An 18,357-nucleotide genomic window follows, 5' to 3' on the forward strand; every position below is an offset into this window, starting at 1 on the left:
GATTCAGCTATCAAGCTTTAAATGCAAAGGTCAAGAGAGAAGGTCATTTGAAGGCCAAATTGGTCCCTATGCCTATTTTACAATTGTCATGGTCAAGAGGTGTGTGAAATTCTGTCACTTTTTAGCTTGGTGATACATGTAGAAATTACAAAACGCCTGGGTAGAATTATGGTATTTTGGCTATACTGTTGATGATGCCATCTTATGTGTACATTCACAATGTCCTTCAGTTAAAAGGCAGATCTCACTAATTTAATACACTTTTAGCCAGCTTTTCAAACCTTGCTAAACTATTTTTATGTTTTTGGGGGGCTAAAAAAAAGTATAGCAAAGAAACTCAGATTAAACCTGACTTTCTTTGCTCAACTTCATTATCCCCTTTGACTTTCTGCATTTTCACCTAAGCACATACCTTTGGAGGAACCTTTAGGTCAGAGGTCATGACATCAGTTAATGTTTCATGGGTCAAAGGTCATCGCTACGAAACACAGTTTTTAGCACATCAACAAATTATTGCTCAGTTCAACACAAGATGATATATTGGAACTTGTAATTTCTCTTCCTTACCAATAAAACAGGATCTGTCATGAATCAAATGCTTGCAACATCTGTTACAGCTACCTCTCTTCAAAAAGAAAGTTACAACAAAAGTGTTTCCATTGTTCTCTTTGAAAAAGTCTATAAATTTTATTAATCAACAAAAGTGCCAGTCTCCAAAATTTCTTCCATTTCATGGAGTAATTTGGTGTCGATCTGGTTCCCTTCCTTTGCTAGGATTTTTTCAATAAATTCATTTTCTTTGACGAGTTCCACAAGTTTTTCTCCACCTTCATCACCAATATTGTTGTTCTCAACTTGTAAGGAGGTCAACTTTTCATTTTCATTGAGTGCTTCAGCTATAACTCTACATCCTTTGTTCCCAAGGTCATTGCTGTTGATCTCCAAGTTCAAAAGTGATGTGTTATCAGCCAAGGAATCACCGATGGCTTCCCAGCCTTCAGGACTGATCTTGTTGCCATTGAACTTCAACGTCTTGATGCCTTCCTTCCGCTCGAGTAGTTTTGCAATGCGCTTGGCACCTTCAGTGTCTATGTCACATTCACTAAGGTTAAGGTCTTCCAACTGTGTGCCTTGAACAGCTGTTACCAAGAGATCCAACTCGCTTTTCGTTATTGCATTACCTCGCAGGCTGATTTAAAAAGATGAGAACATAATGCTCTTTTAATTTACTAGACTTACGGAAGGGGCAGAATTAATATATGTCTACATTGAACACACCTTTAAGCAGTTCAGTTACGCAGTCACTAATTACTTAGCAATCGCTGAGTGTTCTGAATGTGCCAAGACAATCTTCTGAGTGAAATTTCATTCGCCAGGGACTAATCTTGACCTGACTTTGTCAATGAATCAGATCAAATAATGCTAAAGTCACTAAAATCAATCAAATTCGTACATTGAATGGTATTGGGACAAAGTTATTTTGTAAGCTCAAATCGTTGAAATGTAATTTTTCACACTAAACATCTAACACTGACTTTTTCAATAAAAATCAAGGACAGTTGCACTTGAAATATACCAATTAATGTATCAAAAACACAAGGAGGAAACTTCTTTTGCATAACATTTTATTAAATATGAGTTGCATGTAGTTCTGGAATTACCACAGAAGGCACAGAATGCAGTTCTGGAAATATCACAGAAGGCACTGAATGCGGCTTCCCAATACAAAGAGAGTTATCTTTCTTCCAGTCTTCCATTTCAAATCAATCAAGAACTACACAGAAAGGGTGCGGCTTCTATTAGGAAACAACTGAGAACCCAAAAAGTTGCCACAAATGATTAGGGACAATGTTTGCTGCTTCCATTGAGGATGCGGCTTCTATTAGGTATTTTACGGTACTAGGGTTTGGCTGCCCTTACCTTAATGATTTCAAAGATTTGTTGAGATGGTGCTGTAGGATGGGTATTAAGGCCTTTATGCATTCTTCATCAAGTCCATTGGATTCAAGTGCCAGCTCCTGAGAAGAGAACAGAAGAAGATGGTGAGTCATCTACTGAATAAAATATCTGACACATTGGACACCAGGTGGGATTCCTAGACCCTGAGAAAGCAGCTGCCTCCCCAATAGTACATGAGTACATACTTTCAAATCAGTGATGATATGCAGCAGTCAACACCTTTCTAAATCTGAACAGCATTTCTAAGTTTGGATTTAGAAATTTTCAAACAAAGTTCAAGATTGATATTGGTAAATCAGAAGTCACCCCATAAAAAGTTATGTCAAATATTGAATTGACATCTTCAGAACATATTTTGCACCATTGGATCAATAAAGTAAACTAAAATTAAGTTAGAATACGCAAGATTTATGTTCAAGAGATTAAAATCATCATTGAACTCCAAGACATTACCTTGATGTTAGAATTCTTGAATGCTTCCAAAACATTTATGTCATCTCTTGCTAATGGGCTGGACGACCAACGAAGACTTTCGATAATTGTGTTCTCAGCCAACTTTTCTTTGATAGAGGCCATCTGTAATCAGCAGGAAGAATATGCAGATAACTGATTGGTTGAAAGTAGTCATCTGGTTCATTTACGTAATGGCTGTTAAAATATGCAGACTACTGATTGGTTGAAGCTTAGTCAGCTGGTTCATTTACATAAAAGTATTCAAATACACAGATTACTGATTGATTGAAAGTAGTCATCTTATATCTAGTTGGCTGTAAAAATATGAAAAGATTTACTGACTGGTTGATGGTTGTGTTTACCTGTTTGGGAGAATATTTTCCAGGACCAAGCACAACATGCTGTTGTCCAAGTTTTTCTATCTGCAGTTCTGTTTCTACTATCTCTGAAGGCTGCTCTTTCTGTGGCTCAGGTGGTGTATCTATCACTGGTTCCTGTCCAGACTGAGGTTCTGCTGCAGGAGGCTCAGCTTCAGGTTTGGTAGGTTCTTCCTCCGAATCCACTTTGGTTTCAGCAACTGGATCTCGTTCAGACTCCGTTTCCACAACTTGTTCTGGCTCCTCTTCTACTTTAGTTTCACCACTGGTTCTGGCTCTGGTTCGTTTTCAGCAAGTGATTCCCGTTCTGGTTCAGACTTGATTTCAGTCACTGGTTCCAGGCTCTTCTTCAGTCTTAGCTTCTGTAACTGGTTCTGGCTCTGGCTTGGTTTCAACTGTCGACTCTGTTTCTGGCTCTGGTTGAGTTTCAGCAACTGATTCTGCTTCTGTTTCTGTTTCTGTTTTGTTTTCCACCACTGGTTCTGCTCCTTCTTCAGCTTTGGTTTCCACCACCGGTTCTGGTTCTGGCTCTGGCTTGCTTGCAACTGCTGACTCTGTTTCCACCTCTGGCTCTGGTTGGGCTTCAACCTCTGATTCTGGTTTTAGCTTAGAGGTGATTTTTATCGATAGTTCTGGTTCTGGCTCTGACTGAGTTCCTACTGCCGATTCTGTCTCTGGCTCTGTTTCAACTGCTGACTCTGGTTCTTGCTCAGACTGAGTTTCAACCACTGGTTCTGGCTCTTCAGCTGCTTTGGTTTCCACCATGGGTTCTGGTTCTGCCTTTGTTTCCTCTTTTGATTCTAGTTCCGGTTCAGTCTCAACTGCTGATTCTGGTTCCGCTTCAGACTGGGTTTCAACTACTGGTTCTGGCTCCTCTTTGGGTTTGGTCTCCACCACTGGTTCAAGCTCTGCTTCAGGCTGTGATTCTACAGCTGGTTCTTCCTCTTTTTCAGATTGGGTTTCAACAGCTGGTGCTGTCTCTGAAGTTGCTTGTACCTCTGGTTCTGACTCTGGCTCTGGTTGAGGCTGAGTTTCCACGACAGGCTCTGCCTCCTGTTCAGACAGATTTTCAGCAGCTTTGACCACCTCAGATGTGGATTCTACATCTGGCTCTGGCTCAGATTGGCTCTTGGCCTCTGGCTCTGCATCTGGTTCAGGCTGGCTTTGTGAATCCTCATCCAGTTCTGTTTTGGTGTCTTTTACAGGTTCTTCCTCTTGCTCAGACTGAGCAACTGCCTCTGGTTCAGGTGCTGATTCAGACTGACTCTCTAGAACTGGTACATCTTCTTCAGGTTTGCTGTCCACTACTGCCTCTGGCTCTGAGGGGTCTGCTGTAGTAACTGGTTCTTGTTCAACTTCAGGATGTGGTTCATCTACCTCAGACTGTTTGTCTTGGTCAGGTTCTACAGCTGATGGTGTAACATCTTTTTCTTCTTCTGTTGCAGATTTTGCATCTTTATCAGCATCAGACTCGGCTGCAGTGTCCTCTTCAGTCTGTTCCAAAGCGTCAGAACCTTCAACCGGCTTGTCATCAACTTGCGTTTCTGCGGCAGGTTCAATTTCAGTGACAGGCTCCTGCTGTGTATCAGATTCTTTCTCAGGTTCAGGCAGTGTTTCTTCTACCTGTTCTCGTTCCTGTTCAGACTGGATCTCTGCAGCCGGTTCCTGATCAGATTGACTTTCTACAACTGGTTCGGTCTCAGGTGCTGTTACTGTTTCTCTTCCTTCCTCTGTAACTTCTACAGGTTCAGATTCAGACTTGGTTGCTGGAACTACATCTTGTTCTGCTTCAGACTGTGTGTCTGCAAGTGGCTCTTGTTCAGACTGACTTTCAACGACTGGTTCTTCTTCCTGCTCAGACTTTACGGTCTCTTGCTCTAGCTCTGGCAGGGTTTCATCAACACCACCTTTCTCTTCAGACTTTGCATTAACAATTGCTTCAGGTTCTGACTGGATTTCTGCAGCTGGTTCCTCTTCTTCATAGGCATCAGTGAATGGTTCTGGCTCAGATTTGCTCTCCACTGCTGGTTCTTCTTCCTTCTCAGGATTGGTTTCAATGACCAGTTCTTCCTCTACTGGGTTTTCTTCAAGAACTTCAGCTTCTGACTGACTTTCAGGCACTTGTTCTTGCTCAGACTGAATCGCTTCAGGCTCTTTTTCCTGCTCAGAAAGAGTTTCAGCAACCGTTGGCTCTGCAGCCTCATCCTTCTGTTCTTCCAGTGCAGTAGCCTTGATAAGCATTGTAACAGGTTTTTTATCTTCAGAAGGTTCTGTTTTGTCATCTGTCTCTGCTTCAACAGTGTCATCAACAACTGGTTCATCTTCAGCTTTTGAGTCAGATGCTATCACTGGTTCTGGTTCTGACTGGCTTTCTGTTACTGGTTCATCGGCAGGCTTAGGCTGTTCTTCACTGACAGATATATCAGCTTCTGATTGAGTATCGACCACTACCTTATCCTCTTCAGTCTGGGCTTCTCTAATTGTCTCCTTTTCCTCAGATGTTGATTCCGTCACATCTTGTTCAGGAGAGGACAGCGCCACCATCACAGGCTCCTCTTCTTTCTCTTTGGCCTCTCTCTCACGCTTCTCTGCCTTGGCAGCTTCTTTGGCAGCTTTCCTTTCTTTCTTGGCCTTTTTTGCTTTCTTCTTCTCTTTCTTGGCTGCAACGAACAACATTCCAGACACAGAAACCCATTATTTATTGAATGGTATATCAATTCACCGTTTCATATTGTATTGCAAGTTTTCAACATAATTGAGCATGTAGGTCTTCAATAGCTACACTTAAGGAACTGTAGACTGAAAGATCCATCGCTCGAGGGCGCTCTTGTAAGAGGAGGGGAGCATAGCATCCTTGACCGACGGATCTTTCAGCCTAAAGGAACTGAAGCATCACCAAGAACCTATACCTAACTTTTCCACAGTAGGAGAACTTTTGGGATCTTACTTGTGCAGGAGTTATGAGTGTTTTTTCTAACTCATCACATTACAGCTATGTGACAGTGCATTCAACAGTTCGGCAAACAGGAGGCAATTAAGTAAAGATATAATACGCAGTGAGATCACCAAAGGTTCGGGTCCTAAGTTTAGTGCACAAGAACTTTTAATTAATCTCACCTTTTTTCAACATTGCCGCTGTTTCATAGGCACTTTCATCATCACTGGTTTTTGGAGGTTCTGTCGTCACTTTCTTGTATTCATCATCTGTTACTTGGACTTCACTGGCAGTTATTTCAATTTTTTCTTCTTTCCGTTTCTTATGTTTCTTCTTGTGTTTTTTCCTCTCTTCCCTGTCTGCCTTCTCGTTGTCTCTATCTTCTTTATCACTCCTCACAGAGTGTATGCTCTGCGTCTCATCATGTTCTGTTGATGTGACAAAGTCATCCCTGTCCACTTTTTCATTTTCTGGTGACTTTGGTTCCTCTCTCTCCACTGGTTTGTCCTCTAACGTCACAGGAATGCTGTCATGTTCCTCCAAAACATCACTTTCTGGTTCTTGTTCTTCTTCAATGACAGGGCTTCTCTCTCCATCACTAACTTTATCACTGACATCTTTAGCTTCACTTTCATCCTTGATGGATTCCACTTCAGATTCAGCATCAGACAGAATTTTATCCCGGTTCTCTGAGCTTATCCTGTCTCTAATACCACTTTTTTCTGATTCATCTGGAATCTCATCCTCTTGATCACTTTTGATGCTCTCTGCCTCACTCTCTATTTTCCGTTCATCATCTTTGTCTTTGACAATTTCAGGTTCACTATGGATGGACTCAACATCACTGTCCTTTTTGATGCTCTCTGCCTCACTCTCTATTTTCCGTTCATCATCTTTGTCTTTGACAATTTCAGGTTCACTATGGATGGACTCAACATCACTGTCCTTTTTCTCATCCTGTTTATCCTTGTCCTCCTTGTCCGACTCTAGAAATGAAACATTGTAAACTGTTAGGTTCATTTGCATGAATAACACAGCTGAAGATTAAAATTCCTCGGTAGTGAACTATAACAACATTCATTTCCTTTCCCTACAGGAAGCAGGACTAGCTTATTACTTTTTCAATCTTTACCCTTTCACCATCACTGTTTGGCCAAAACCTGCTATTACGAATGGTGATTGGGGACCTCTTTATAGCTAATTGGGGGGGTGATCAGCTTAATTCAGGTTATCATTTGAATGTTCCGGCATTGCAATGAAAACTTCATATTGTTTAGCATTGATAACATAAACTAGTACAGTTCATCCTTTGAAGTAATCACATCCGTCAGAATAGAAGAGTCAATGACATATTGAACAAAAGTTCTTGTCTTATGAGACATAGAGAGCATACAGTACTTTCTCAAGCAAACAATCTTCAGAATTCTAATTTGTTCAAGAAACAATATCATTGGCAAGTATTTTGTTATCACTCTCGAGAACACAAAGCAGATTTTGAATCATTACAAAGACTCCATGTTGACAATTGTGTTATTTGCCCTGACAAAGAATTAAAAAAGTATGTGGCAAATTTCATTTACTTCTGATTCATTAAAGTCTTATAAAATTTCAGACACTGAAGTGCAAACGAAATAGTCTTCCCCCTCCCCCCATATACATCTGCATTGGAAAAACTTTATGGGAGGTATTCATGATGGTATTTTGACCAACATGTTTTATGGGTGACAATTCAAATTGCTCATTTTGGCTGCCAGGCCTAGCACCAGGTAACACACAGCCATTGTAGTGGACCACACAACATGAGGCAGTGGACCCTATTCACATTCAAAGAAAGGACAGCAGACTATAACCCAAACTGATATCGGTCTCCTTAAAACAGGCTCGTGATATTTTACAAACAGAGGCCCTGTCTCATATTGTCACTATAAGAGGAAGTGTGAAATATTTTGCAAAAGCCACAGTGAAATCTTGCATTAAAATTACCATCTATCCTCTGAGATTTTTAAAGTAAATTTGAATTTTTGCAGACGGCTTCAAAAAGCAACTCAACATGTTAAGTCTAAATTGCTTTGAACTACATTAATCTTTGATAAAGCATCAAAATTTTAGTGCAACGTTTTACCATTTTTTATGAATTTTCCTGTAATTTTTTTGATAATTTTGAACAAAATGGACATCATATTTCATTGGGTACAGTTTTTTATCAAAATTTTGGCAAAAATCTGAAAAAAATTGACTGGGGTATATTTTGTTAAGGTGATTGACTTTGGCACTCAAAGGGTTAACAAGATATCTCAACAGATGAGTACAGCTCCTCCACAAATACATAGAAATATGTACTTCCACCATCTATCTTCAAACACTTAATGGGATTTTAATCTTATACTTTGATTTTGAAAACTGCACACTTAACTTCAGAGTATGTGTGTGCCTGTGTGTATAACATACATCTGTGTACATCTGTATGTGTCACTCATATATATTGTAATTACTGCTTTTGAAAAATTTGTCAATTTAATGTTACAGTAACAAAGCTCCGTGACGTGCTCTTCAGAAACGTTCTAAGAAAATATTGAAAAACATAGCCCATGCAACTTCTCGGCTTTGCAAAACCAGCAACTGCAATGCATTACCAAATATGGCAATTATGCATGCAAATACAGTGCAGTCAATTATCAAAACAATTTCCATATAAGGAAATCAAAAACATACACGTAAATAAAAGTTTATTATTTCTAATATTTGTTACAGTTTCGTTGTGCAAAAAAGTAAAAAAATAAGGGCTGTTGTAAAGACATAGTGAAAAGCTGTCCAACAACACTTCAAAATTTTCAATTTTCTTTTTCCTTTTTTGTAAAAATTCATGAGACCTTCAAAATTTTTAAGACTTGCAGAACTACACTTTCTGAAGGAGGCACTCATACAGAGAACTTTTTCATGGGCATCAAAGCTTAAGGTAGTCTGCGCCTCAGAAGTGACAGACTTCAACTTTTGCTCAAACTATCCTCAATGAAACTTTCAATCATTTTTTGACCAAATCAAGAAATAAAATCTGAGGTCACTGTGCAAAGTTTGGTACAACAGAAATATATTGGTGAACATTTACCAATAATTAAAATTTAAAATGGCTGCCATCCCTGTGCTAACTCTATGGAGAAAAACATTTCCGACTTTCTAAAACTTTCAATTTTTTAAAAAACTGAGATGGTGAAAATTTTTCTTACTCCAAGAGCTTTAAAATGAGATCCCACAAGTAGTAGACCTGAAAAGCGTTGGAAATTTTTGAGAGTCCAAATATCTGTTCACAAAGTGCATTCTTCCTCTAAAGATGTACAGTATGGCGTAAAGAGTACAACATGAATTTCATGATACCACAGTTGGTATTGATATCAAACATATTTCAAAATAATATAATATTTAATCAACCTTGTCTGTTTGTTAAAAATCTAGATCTGAAAAGTGTGCAGTGGGTTTGGCCAAGAAAAGATTATCCGGCCTACAGGTGCACAAGTCAACACTCCAAACCAAGATAAATGACATGCATGTACACAGGCATCAACAGCAGACAGAATAGAGAGAGTATTGTTTTTACCTTGGAATAATACACAACACAATTCAACAGCACACTGTACAGAAAGAAAACACCAACAAGTGAAGCTAGCCAAGATTTTATGAATTTTGATGAATTCATAATGATTTCAACTCAGCAAGCGCAAGTCTGTCTTCTGGCTTGAACAAAATTTGTGCTTTTTGAAATATGTACAAGCATTTCAAGTTTTGATTGAGTATACATTTATTGTACATTTGTGATGTTATTTTGATAAAAATATGGCTCTGTGGATGACAATTTTGTGCAATCACAGGAAATCATAGGCTTGATCAACTTTCATCTGAAATACCAATATATGAGTTTAACTTCACATATTTTATATGTCTGTATAAGTGTATGTTCATATGTATATTACTGTGCATGTTTTTTTTATTTGTAATTTTTGCCCATCATAATGAATTCATCAGTGAAATGTTGATTGATGTGATACAGTGTAGTGTTGTGAAGAATAAAGATTGACATGACAGGGTGACAGATTTGTGAATTTACATCGTGCCTGAAAATGTGTTCAGTTGTTACTTTGACAAGTAAACTTTCGCCCAAAATTATGGTTGTTCTTGGATGTTAAAAAAGTAGGGCATTATGGGAGTTTTAGAGGTTTACTTGTGATGATGCAGACCATTGCCATATCAGCCTAATTGCATGTACACCAGGGTGGAATATAGCGCCCTCACAGTCCAGGATGGCTACAAAGTCTCATACTCAGGTTTGTGGCTGTGATTTTTGTCTAGATCCAGAAGTAATATTTTGTGGTCTATGGTTTTAATTCTGCAATCCATGTAAAGCTATTGAGGCGGAAGTGTAAAAGGCATGAATATGAACAAAAAGCTTGCATGTATGTAATACGCACTTTTAAAAATCGCCATTACACTTTTCCAGATGACATGAAGATGGAAAAACTGCATCGACATACCTGAATCAAAGTCATCATCACTGTAATCGTCAGTTCCTTTTGCATCTTTCTCAGTTTCTTTCTCCTCAGGTGTCTCTTCATCTTTGATTTCCTCTTCATCAGACTTGGCAGCTGGAAGGAGAGAAAAAGATGACTACCTTCATAAAACTGAAAATACCATATCTTAAAAGTATGACCACATACAGCAGAAAACACTGAGAGAAATATGTCTTACAGTTGTCATATTTATCACAGCATTGTAAAACTTCCATTGATGTACTTCCATTGATGTACATTTATCAACCTTGAAGTATAGAAATAATGAAAAAGGCTCTTGTTCAGGGTTATACCTGCATACAGAATTAAAATTCCGGATTGCCTCGGTTTCAACCAGAAAGTGTTACTCACTTTGATCAATTTTATGTCAAAAATTTGTATTCGCAGGCATGGCAAATCATTTGGAAGAATTTTTGCCACATTCAAGTTTTTATTGCATTTTGTGAGTGTGTTGGGCGTTAGTGTGAACACTGAACACATACCCTTCCTCACATTGGAATACACTGGTGTTTGCACACTTTATATGGACATACCATTTTTACGACATAATTATTCTGTCAATAACACATATTCCAGCCATAGCATCCCCTGGCCCCCTTAAATACCATGGAAAGTGCAGGACTTTGACGGAAGTGTATGATGGAAGTAGATGTGTACGGAAATTATGCCATATGAGATTGAGATTTCCACATCATCATAACATCTCTGTTAGTATTCATTGTACTTTGGAGATAAAAATCTTTTTGCACATCTTTCATACTTCTTACTATATCCATACAGGAAATGAATTGGTTGCTATGGTACCTGCATCCTCCTTGTCAGACTTCTCTTCATCATCTTCAAAATCGTCATCATCATAACCATCAGATGTGGACTCCTTCTTGTCATCTAAGAGGTAGGTCAAAACAGATATGGACAAATAAAGATTACTACAGAGGTTTACAACTACTTTGAAACCTTGCCCTTTCCTTGTTGTCCATTGATTACAACTCTCTGTAGATCCTGTAAACAGGGAGACAGGGATGGTTGGGTTGATAATGTCAAACTCACTGGAAGACCAAATTACAAACAGATGTACTCAGGAACATGTCGTGACAACATCAGATTAGTTACTTGGAGTAAGGCATGGCTCAATGCAGATAAATATCTGGGTATACAAATATGACCACGACTGGATACAACACACACCAACACAAGTATGTATATATCAGACCACTAACTGGTTACATGTATGTCAGATCAATAACTGAATACAACTATGTCAGACCAATAGCTGGGTACATATATGTCAGACCAATAACTGGGTACATGTAGGTCAAACCAGTGACTGGCTATATGTAAGTCAGACCAATAACTGGGGTATATGTATGTCAAACAAATAACATGGGTACACATATGACAGATCAATAACTGGGTACATGTATGTCTGACCAATCACCAGAAACTATATAGGTACATGTATGTCAGACCAATAACTTGGTACAAGTATGTCAGACCAACACTGGGTACAAGTGGGCCAGACCAATAACTGGGTACATGTAGGTCAAACCAATAACTGGGTACATGTATGTCAGACCAATAACTGGGTACAAGTATGTCAGACCAACAACTGGGTACAAGTGTGCCAGACCAATAACTGGGTACATGTATGTTAGACCAATAACTGGGTACACTGGGTATATGTATGTCAAATTAATATAAACTAGTTGCAAACATCAAATCATGACTCAGAACTTCTGACCAGCTAGTAGGGGAATATATGTCATACCGATAACTGGTTACATGTATATCAGACCAATAACTGGGTACATACATCTCACCATGACTGGGTACCTCGGACCAACAAACTGGCGAACATATCATTTCATTGCTGGGTTACATCAACATAATAACTTGGCTCAATTTATTTTGGGCTTATGGCCAGCTGTACAGACCAGACCACAGCCAGGAATATCAGACCAGTGTGTTTGTGGTACTTATACAATCCGTGTTGGAAATTCATGGAAAATGAACAACCAAAAACCAAGATAAATAGTATCTGCCCTGATAATTATCTTTCACATAATGTACGGTATAGTATACATTGCCTTTAGGAAACCAAAAATTGCAAATCATTTCTAACTGTCCATCTGGTAGGTATCTGTAAACTTTCACCTGCCTGGCCAAAAAGATATCAGCCCCAGGCAGGCAGGTGGGCAGTTATTTCTTACTCTGATACAATATTAGAATATTGACTTGGTGTTTATAATGGATTAGGTGTTTGTCAGCCAATGAGAAGGCTGCATTGAAGTATGGGACCAGCAGCAGTCAAATACTGAGATTGACAACTACATGTAGTGGAAACTTCTTTTTTATGATCGTGGACCAGTAACTGGCCGTTTGCTTTGACAAAAGACAAAAAGCATGGCTTTGGGAAAGCCTTGACCTGGACAAAGTCAAAAGTTTTTAAATGGCAAATAATGAATTTTACCATGACAAACTGTACATATAGACCAACTGTATCATGGACCTCCAACAAAACCTATATATAAGACAACAGACGCCCACCCCAAGCCTGTTTCCATGGATACACCTTATGTTTGAAGTGAAATGTAGTAGTATCAATTTCAACAATGTGTGTCTTCATGATAATTATTTTAGTATCCAAATCTTCTTTGTCATTCAACCATTTCACAACGAACCATGGTTTGTCCCAAACTCACAGTTGTCTATGGTGATTGTGGACTTGTGTGCAAGGAATTGGGCGTGAACACGTAAAAGCCACAGTCCCCCAATTACCGGTATTTCTTGTTGACACCGGCTGTTTTGGTGTTTCCTCTGAAAGTTTTACAAAATCAGTTAAATTAAGCTGATAAATAACCTGCACCGTTAATGAACCTGTTTAATAAAGGACACACAGCACACCAGTCACACCATGGAATCACAAGTAATAGGATTTTATGACAGAAAATGAGAGCAAATGTGTTAGAGACGTGATGTAAGGTTATTGTTACATGGCCATGGTGTATATGACACGGTGGCCATTAGCCATAGAACAACAGTTGTTATTACATTGACCATATAAGGATTATATAAGGGCAAACAACACAGCAAACAATGGTCAATGCATGTCACACTTCACTTCTAGGCGTGAACTTTTTCCCAATACCTGAGTCACCCTTTTGTGCCACTTTTTCATCATCATCTTCGAAGTCATCTTCATACCCATTAGCGGAGGCTTCTTTGATCTCATCTTTACATTCATGATGGAGAAAAAAAATAAATTTTCAAGGGATCAGATTTATTGTTGCCATGGTGCTTCCAAAGTACATCATAGGGGTCAAAGGACATGATTTGACCAATCACTGAAGACTGATTTACAAACCAAGAACTGTAGGAGATCATTAGCTGACACAATCCAGCATTCCAGCATGCACAGCATGGACCAAGACTTTTCAACACCATTCAAATGGTAGTGAATACAGGGGACCTGAAAGTGTGCATCAAGTGTGATGAAGGTTAATGACATTAACCTTTCAAAAGTGAGACAATGGTCCAGTCCCATCATTTTCAATAGGAAGACTGTACCATCATGCACTTAGCTAGGGGTGAAAGGGTTACCAGATTAGTGATTTATTAAGTGAAGAGAGGACAGAAAGGTTGCTGTATGGAGAGTGTGATCCACAGACAATTTATTGTCAAGAACTTAGGGGTGCCAATTGAGCACTTCACACCATCATCATTATAGGAAAACCATATAAACTACATGCCATGCTCTTTTGTGGACTACTCAGTCAACTCCTCATGCTATACATATAAATTTTTACATAAAAAATTTTGGTCAAATTTAATGCACAATGGCATGTTGGGATCAATATACAGGGAAATGACAAGAATACGGCTGAGATTTCTGATGGAGGTGTACGGAAAAAATTGACATGTGTATCAATGGGGACACTCAATTTTATTACTTTTGATGATTTTTGTAAATAGATCAGGCGGGGCTATACTCAGTGCTCACAAAAAGTGCTGTGTGAAAATTGCGCACAATTGTATGGAATTGCCAATGAAATGGGTGTGGTTCTATGATGGGAATGGAATGGCAATGCAATTGTTTATGGCTTTGATCAAGTGGTGGCGCCGTCTTTGATGTGACCTATTGCAGTGAAGGGATATCTCTTCTATGTGAACACCTTAGCTATAGAGCAATGGTACAGCCCAATTGTTATCAACTGTGTGACTGGATTTATACATTTTGAGGTGGGGGGGGATGAAATGGGCTAGCAGTGGCATAGACCCTCGAGCGAGGGTCTATGGCAGTGGCCATTCATGCATTATTTTCATACCAAATGTGAAATTGTATACGGTGGTGTACGTATGTGCCTGCAATACGTGACATGAAGTACCAGGTACTTCAAGACCCCTTTCAACCCTATACTGTATATGAATCCACCCAATCTGTGAAAAAGATATGGGTTAGACTAAAATTATAGCGGTGACAGGGCTACAAACTGAAGTGATTCTTGAAGGCACACACAAAGTAAACCAGGGGTGTGCAGGGTCTTTGTGAGGGATCACACAAACAGCATAATCATTTGTATAGGTGCGATATTTACGTGGTGACTTTTTAAGATTTACTCGTGGTTTTCACATTGTAATACAGTTAGAAGGGGGAGCAGTTATTTCATGACCATATAGACTCAAAGCCACTTTACCGATGAATTTTACACTGTGCAAGGTTTTCTTCTTAGAATCGACCGGATTCAAAATGGCTGATTTGTGAACGAAAAGAATATGTGAATGATTCCATTAGATGACAGATTTGTGGAAGAGTAGTTTAAATTAATTGAAGATTACGGTAGAATGTGCCTCAGGGACAAATATCCCGACTCTAAAAACGATTATAATACTTATGGAAGCTCCTCTTGAAGCTTATGAAGTAGACAAAGTTTTCACTGACTTTTTTTTCGTGAAAATTGAAACTTTGATTTTTCCCCATAGACTCAACACAGGGATGGCAGCCATCTTGAATTTCAAGTGTTGGTTAATAAAGGGTAATTTGTTTCTCTACTACCAAATTTTGAACTATGACCCTGATTTTCATTCTTGATTTTGAAAGGGAATGGTTTAGAGTCTTCTTCAGGAAAGTTTTGAGCAAAAGTTTAAATCTTTCAATTTTGAGGCGCATACAGCCTTAATGAGTGGGGCTTATTTGTGTTTTGACAAATTTTGAAGAAAAAGGGATTAATTTCATACGTTCAAACAGAATCTACATGTATCTTAGCTGCAATATTATACAATGAAGTATTTATGGAAAATCTGATTTGCACTTAGATGAAACATTTTTCTAACTTTTGATCAAGGTTCCCATTTGTGATTAAGAAGATGACACATATTTTGTTGTTGTGTCAGTGTTTTTCTTCTATACACAAGGAAATTTGTAATTCTCCTGTTTAAATGTGTTTGAACACCAAGGATTAAGCTTCCCAATACCACACATATAGCATGTATAGTTACGTTTGAGAAGCAGCGTCACTATGAATATGTATATGCCAGATAATATTTTCTTTTAAAAGTCAGGTGTTTTTTTGTATACTTTACAACATAATAGCTTACATAGTAATATTTCAGAAGCAATGTCACTGTTAATGTGTACATGCAAACAAGAATCTGGCCCCAAAATTCAGGTAATATTTGCTGAAAATTCGGATGATTTTTTTTTATACTGTAGAAACAAGACAGACAAAAACAAACTTAACAGATACCAATGTTTCTAAGAAATATTAATGTCATGGGATTTCACACGACTGAGCAGAATCAAGAACAATGATACGCTGGGATTCAGCATGGACTAAAATTTCTCAATTTCCATAGCTCTATCTGGTACAATGATACTATTTTACAATTTGAAGGGTGAAGAGGAATGATTGTCACTGTAAATTATGTCTGTGAGGATTTGTGAGAAGCTTGATGGGATTATTGTGCCTTTCAATGGAATGGCATTGAATTTTTTTTCTTTTAATATCATGGGACAGGGACGTAATGGCTTCAAAGGAAGATATTTTGACCAATGCAAGAATGAGAGTGATTTCCGTAGAAAATCAAGAAACAGCTGCACTTTCATATCGACCTTCTCTTCTGTTGTAGGTACCATGTACCATAATGAAACATAATTTGAAGCTCTATCGATAAATATGCGTAGTGTCCTTCACTATCAATTTTGAAAATTTCACATCCTTCCTGTTCCAAGTTACAAGAATCAAATTTGACGGAAGTAATATCTGCAGGAAGCTTCTCAATGACACTATATTACATTGCATTTCGTGAGTTACAATTGAAATAAATTTGCTAGATACCACTTCAATGTCAAATCTGCAGACTACATTTTTTACCCAAAGGGAACAGTAAGTCCTGACAACAAAATTGCTATGATTTTCAACATGTGGTTGTCGTGACAGTTATATAATTCTTTTTGCAGAATAATTCCTCTGTCTACTACTTTTCCTCAGGCAGATTTCAACATATTTCGTCTATTTCAAGATTTTGACATTTTGATCATGGTATGTAAGTAGTGACCATGCAATTTCTATAATGACTAAACTATACACATTGCATTATGATGATTATAATAATTGCTGCATATTCATGAACCACAGATACATGCTATCCACCAATTTGTTGCAATCAACTCTTCTTTTCTGAATTTCATGTTTCTGAGTAGCCTGCATCATAGGCAGCCAATCAGATTGCCTGTATTTTGATTTTTACAAGAGCCAATCAGACTCCTCCATGCAAAACATCTCCCTTAATGATTAAAAATTAATCCAAGTGCCATGCAAAAAGACAGCTTCTCAGCGATAAATTGTGAGGTCCACCAGTGCTAAAATTTGTGCCTTGAAAATTTAGAAAGGCATTCCTTTTCTCTTCCAAATAATTAAGTCTACAAAAATTGCCACAAATTGACTGAACTGAAAAAAAAATGAAAGATGGGTGTCTAGACTGAAGTCCACCTATAGAAGATCCTCTGCTACCGGTGTACATGTTTTTTTCTGCGCTGAATATTGCATTTTTATCATGTCTTTACTCATGCAGATGTACAAACGCTGTACATATTGAAGGAAAACTAAAACTTTTTCCTTGTGAATGTTTGAGACTTTGGATGTAAAATAAATATACATAATATATATTTTCATATACCGGTATGATTTTTTAGTTTTTATATTTGCATTTCCTTTCCTAATAATTTTATTTGTGAGTAATTTTGTACAAATATCAAGTATCAGTGCCATTATTTGTAAATGTCTGTGTAACTCAATCTGTACGTGTCTCTGAACAGTGTATGGTATGTATTGGTGTGTCTCCTTATGTGTATCTGTACATGTATCTATACTGATGAGTGTACATGTGGGTGCATATGTGTGTGTGTGTGTGTATTGGTATGGTTTTGGTAATTTATATCAGTGTGTGGATCTGTGTATATGTGTCTGTACATATATCTGTACTGTTGAATGAGTGAATGTGTATGTGTCTACATATGTGTATATAAATGTATCTATCTATATTGGTGTGTATATGTATCAGTTTGTGGATCTGTGCCTGTATATATGTGTGTGTGTGTGTCTGTATATGTATTGGTGTATCTGTATCAGTGTGTAGATCTCTCTATATATATGTGTGTGTCTGTACATGTATTGGTGCATCTGTATCAGTGTGTAGATCTCTCTCTCTATATATATGTGTATGTCTGTACATGTATTGGTATGAGTATCTGTATCAATGTGTGGATCTGTGTATGTATGTATATATATATATAATATATAATATATACAGACCTGCCAGAAAGAAAGTATTTACGCACCTAGCTTCAACAGTGAAAAGTTTCGAAAGTAATAAATAGCACACACTGCACAAGTTTTTCAGGAAAAATTAAACTATATTTCGTAAATAGGTGACAAATGAAAGACAAAAATCGTAAAATCTTTGATCTTAGAACAACGCAAGGCAAGAAAATCACGGCATGAAAAGAGCTGTATCTGACAAGTCTGAAAATCGTTCGATTCTCTATGGGAACAACAACGCTAAAGAACATGAATAT

At 38.0% G+C, this 18,357-nt stretch overlaps 2 protein-coding genes across 7 annotated transcripts in view; both read right to left on the bottom strand.

The window, feature by feature from the left end:
* Positions 1-662: 662 nt before the first annotated feature.
* Positions 663-3,077, bottom strand: LOC139133539 (NLR family CARD domain-containing protein 3-like). Its single transcript, XM_070700203.1, has 4 exons — positions 2,775-3,077; positions 2,413-2,535; positions 1,921-2,018; positions 663-1,189 (listed from the first exon to the last, which is right to left on the bottom strand). Exons 2-4 carry the CDS (start codon positions 2,533-2,535, stop codon positions 691-693), a joined length of 720 nt encoding a protein of 239 aa, XP_070556304.1. The 5' UTR covers positions 2,775-3,077; the 3' UTR covers positions 663-690.
* Positions 3,077-18,357, bottom strand: part of LOC139133537 (glutamate-rich protein 3-like) — a 43,720-nt gene continuing 28,439 nt past the window's right edge. For 3 of the 6 annotated variants that reach the window (XM_070700200.1, XM_070700197.1, XM_070700196.1), the window contains 6 exons: positions 14,978-15,034; positions 13,432-13,515; positions 11,088-11,171; positions 10,248-10,358; positions 5,907-6,710; positions 3,077-5,449 (listed from right to left, as the gene is read on the bottom strand). In XM_070700200.1, the coding sequence (XP_070556301.1) occupies positions 3,114-5,449; positions 5,907-6,710; positions 10,248-10,358; positions 11,088-11,171; positions 13,432-13,515; positions 14,978-15,034 (3,476 nt within the window). In that variant the 3' untranslated portion in view covers positions 3,077-3,113. The remainder of the gene's footprint in view (positions 5,450-5,906; positions 6,711-10,247; positions 10,359-11,087; positions 11,172-13,431; positions 13,516-14,977; positions 15,035-18,357) is intronic. The other 3 variants (XM_070700201.1, XM_070700199.1, XM_070700198.1) reach the window with 2 other exon arrangements.

Source organism: Ptychodera flava, chromosome 5 (assembly GCF_041260155.1).
Source record: "Ptychodera flava strain L36383 chromosome 5, AS_Pfla_20210202, whole genome shotgun sequence".
NCBI classification, from domain to species: domain Eukaryota; kingdom Metazoa; phylum Hemichordata; class Enteropneusta; family Ptychoderidae; genus Ptychodera; species Ptychodera flava.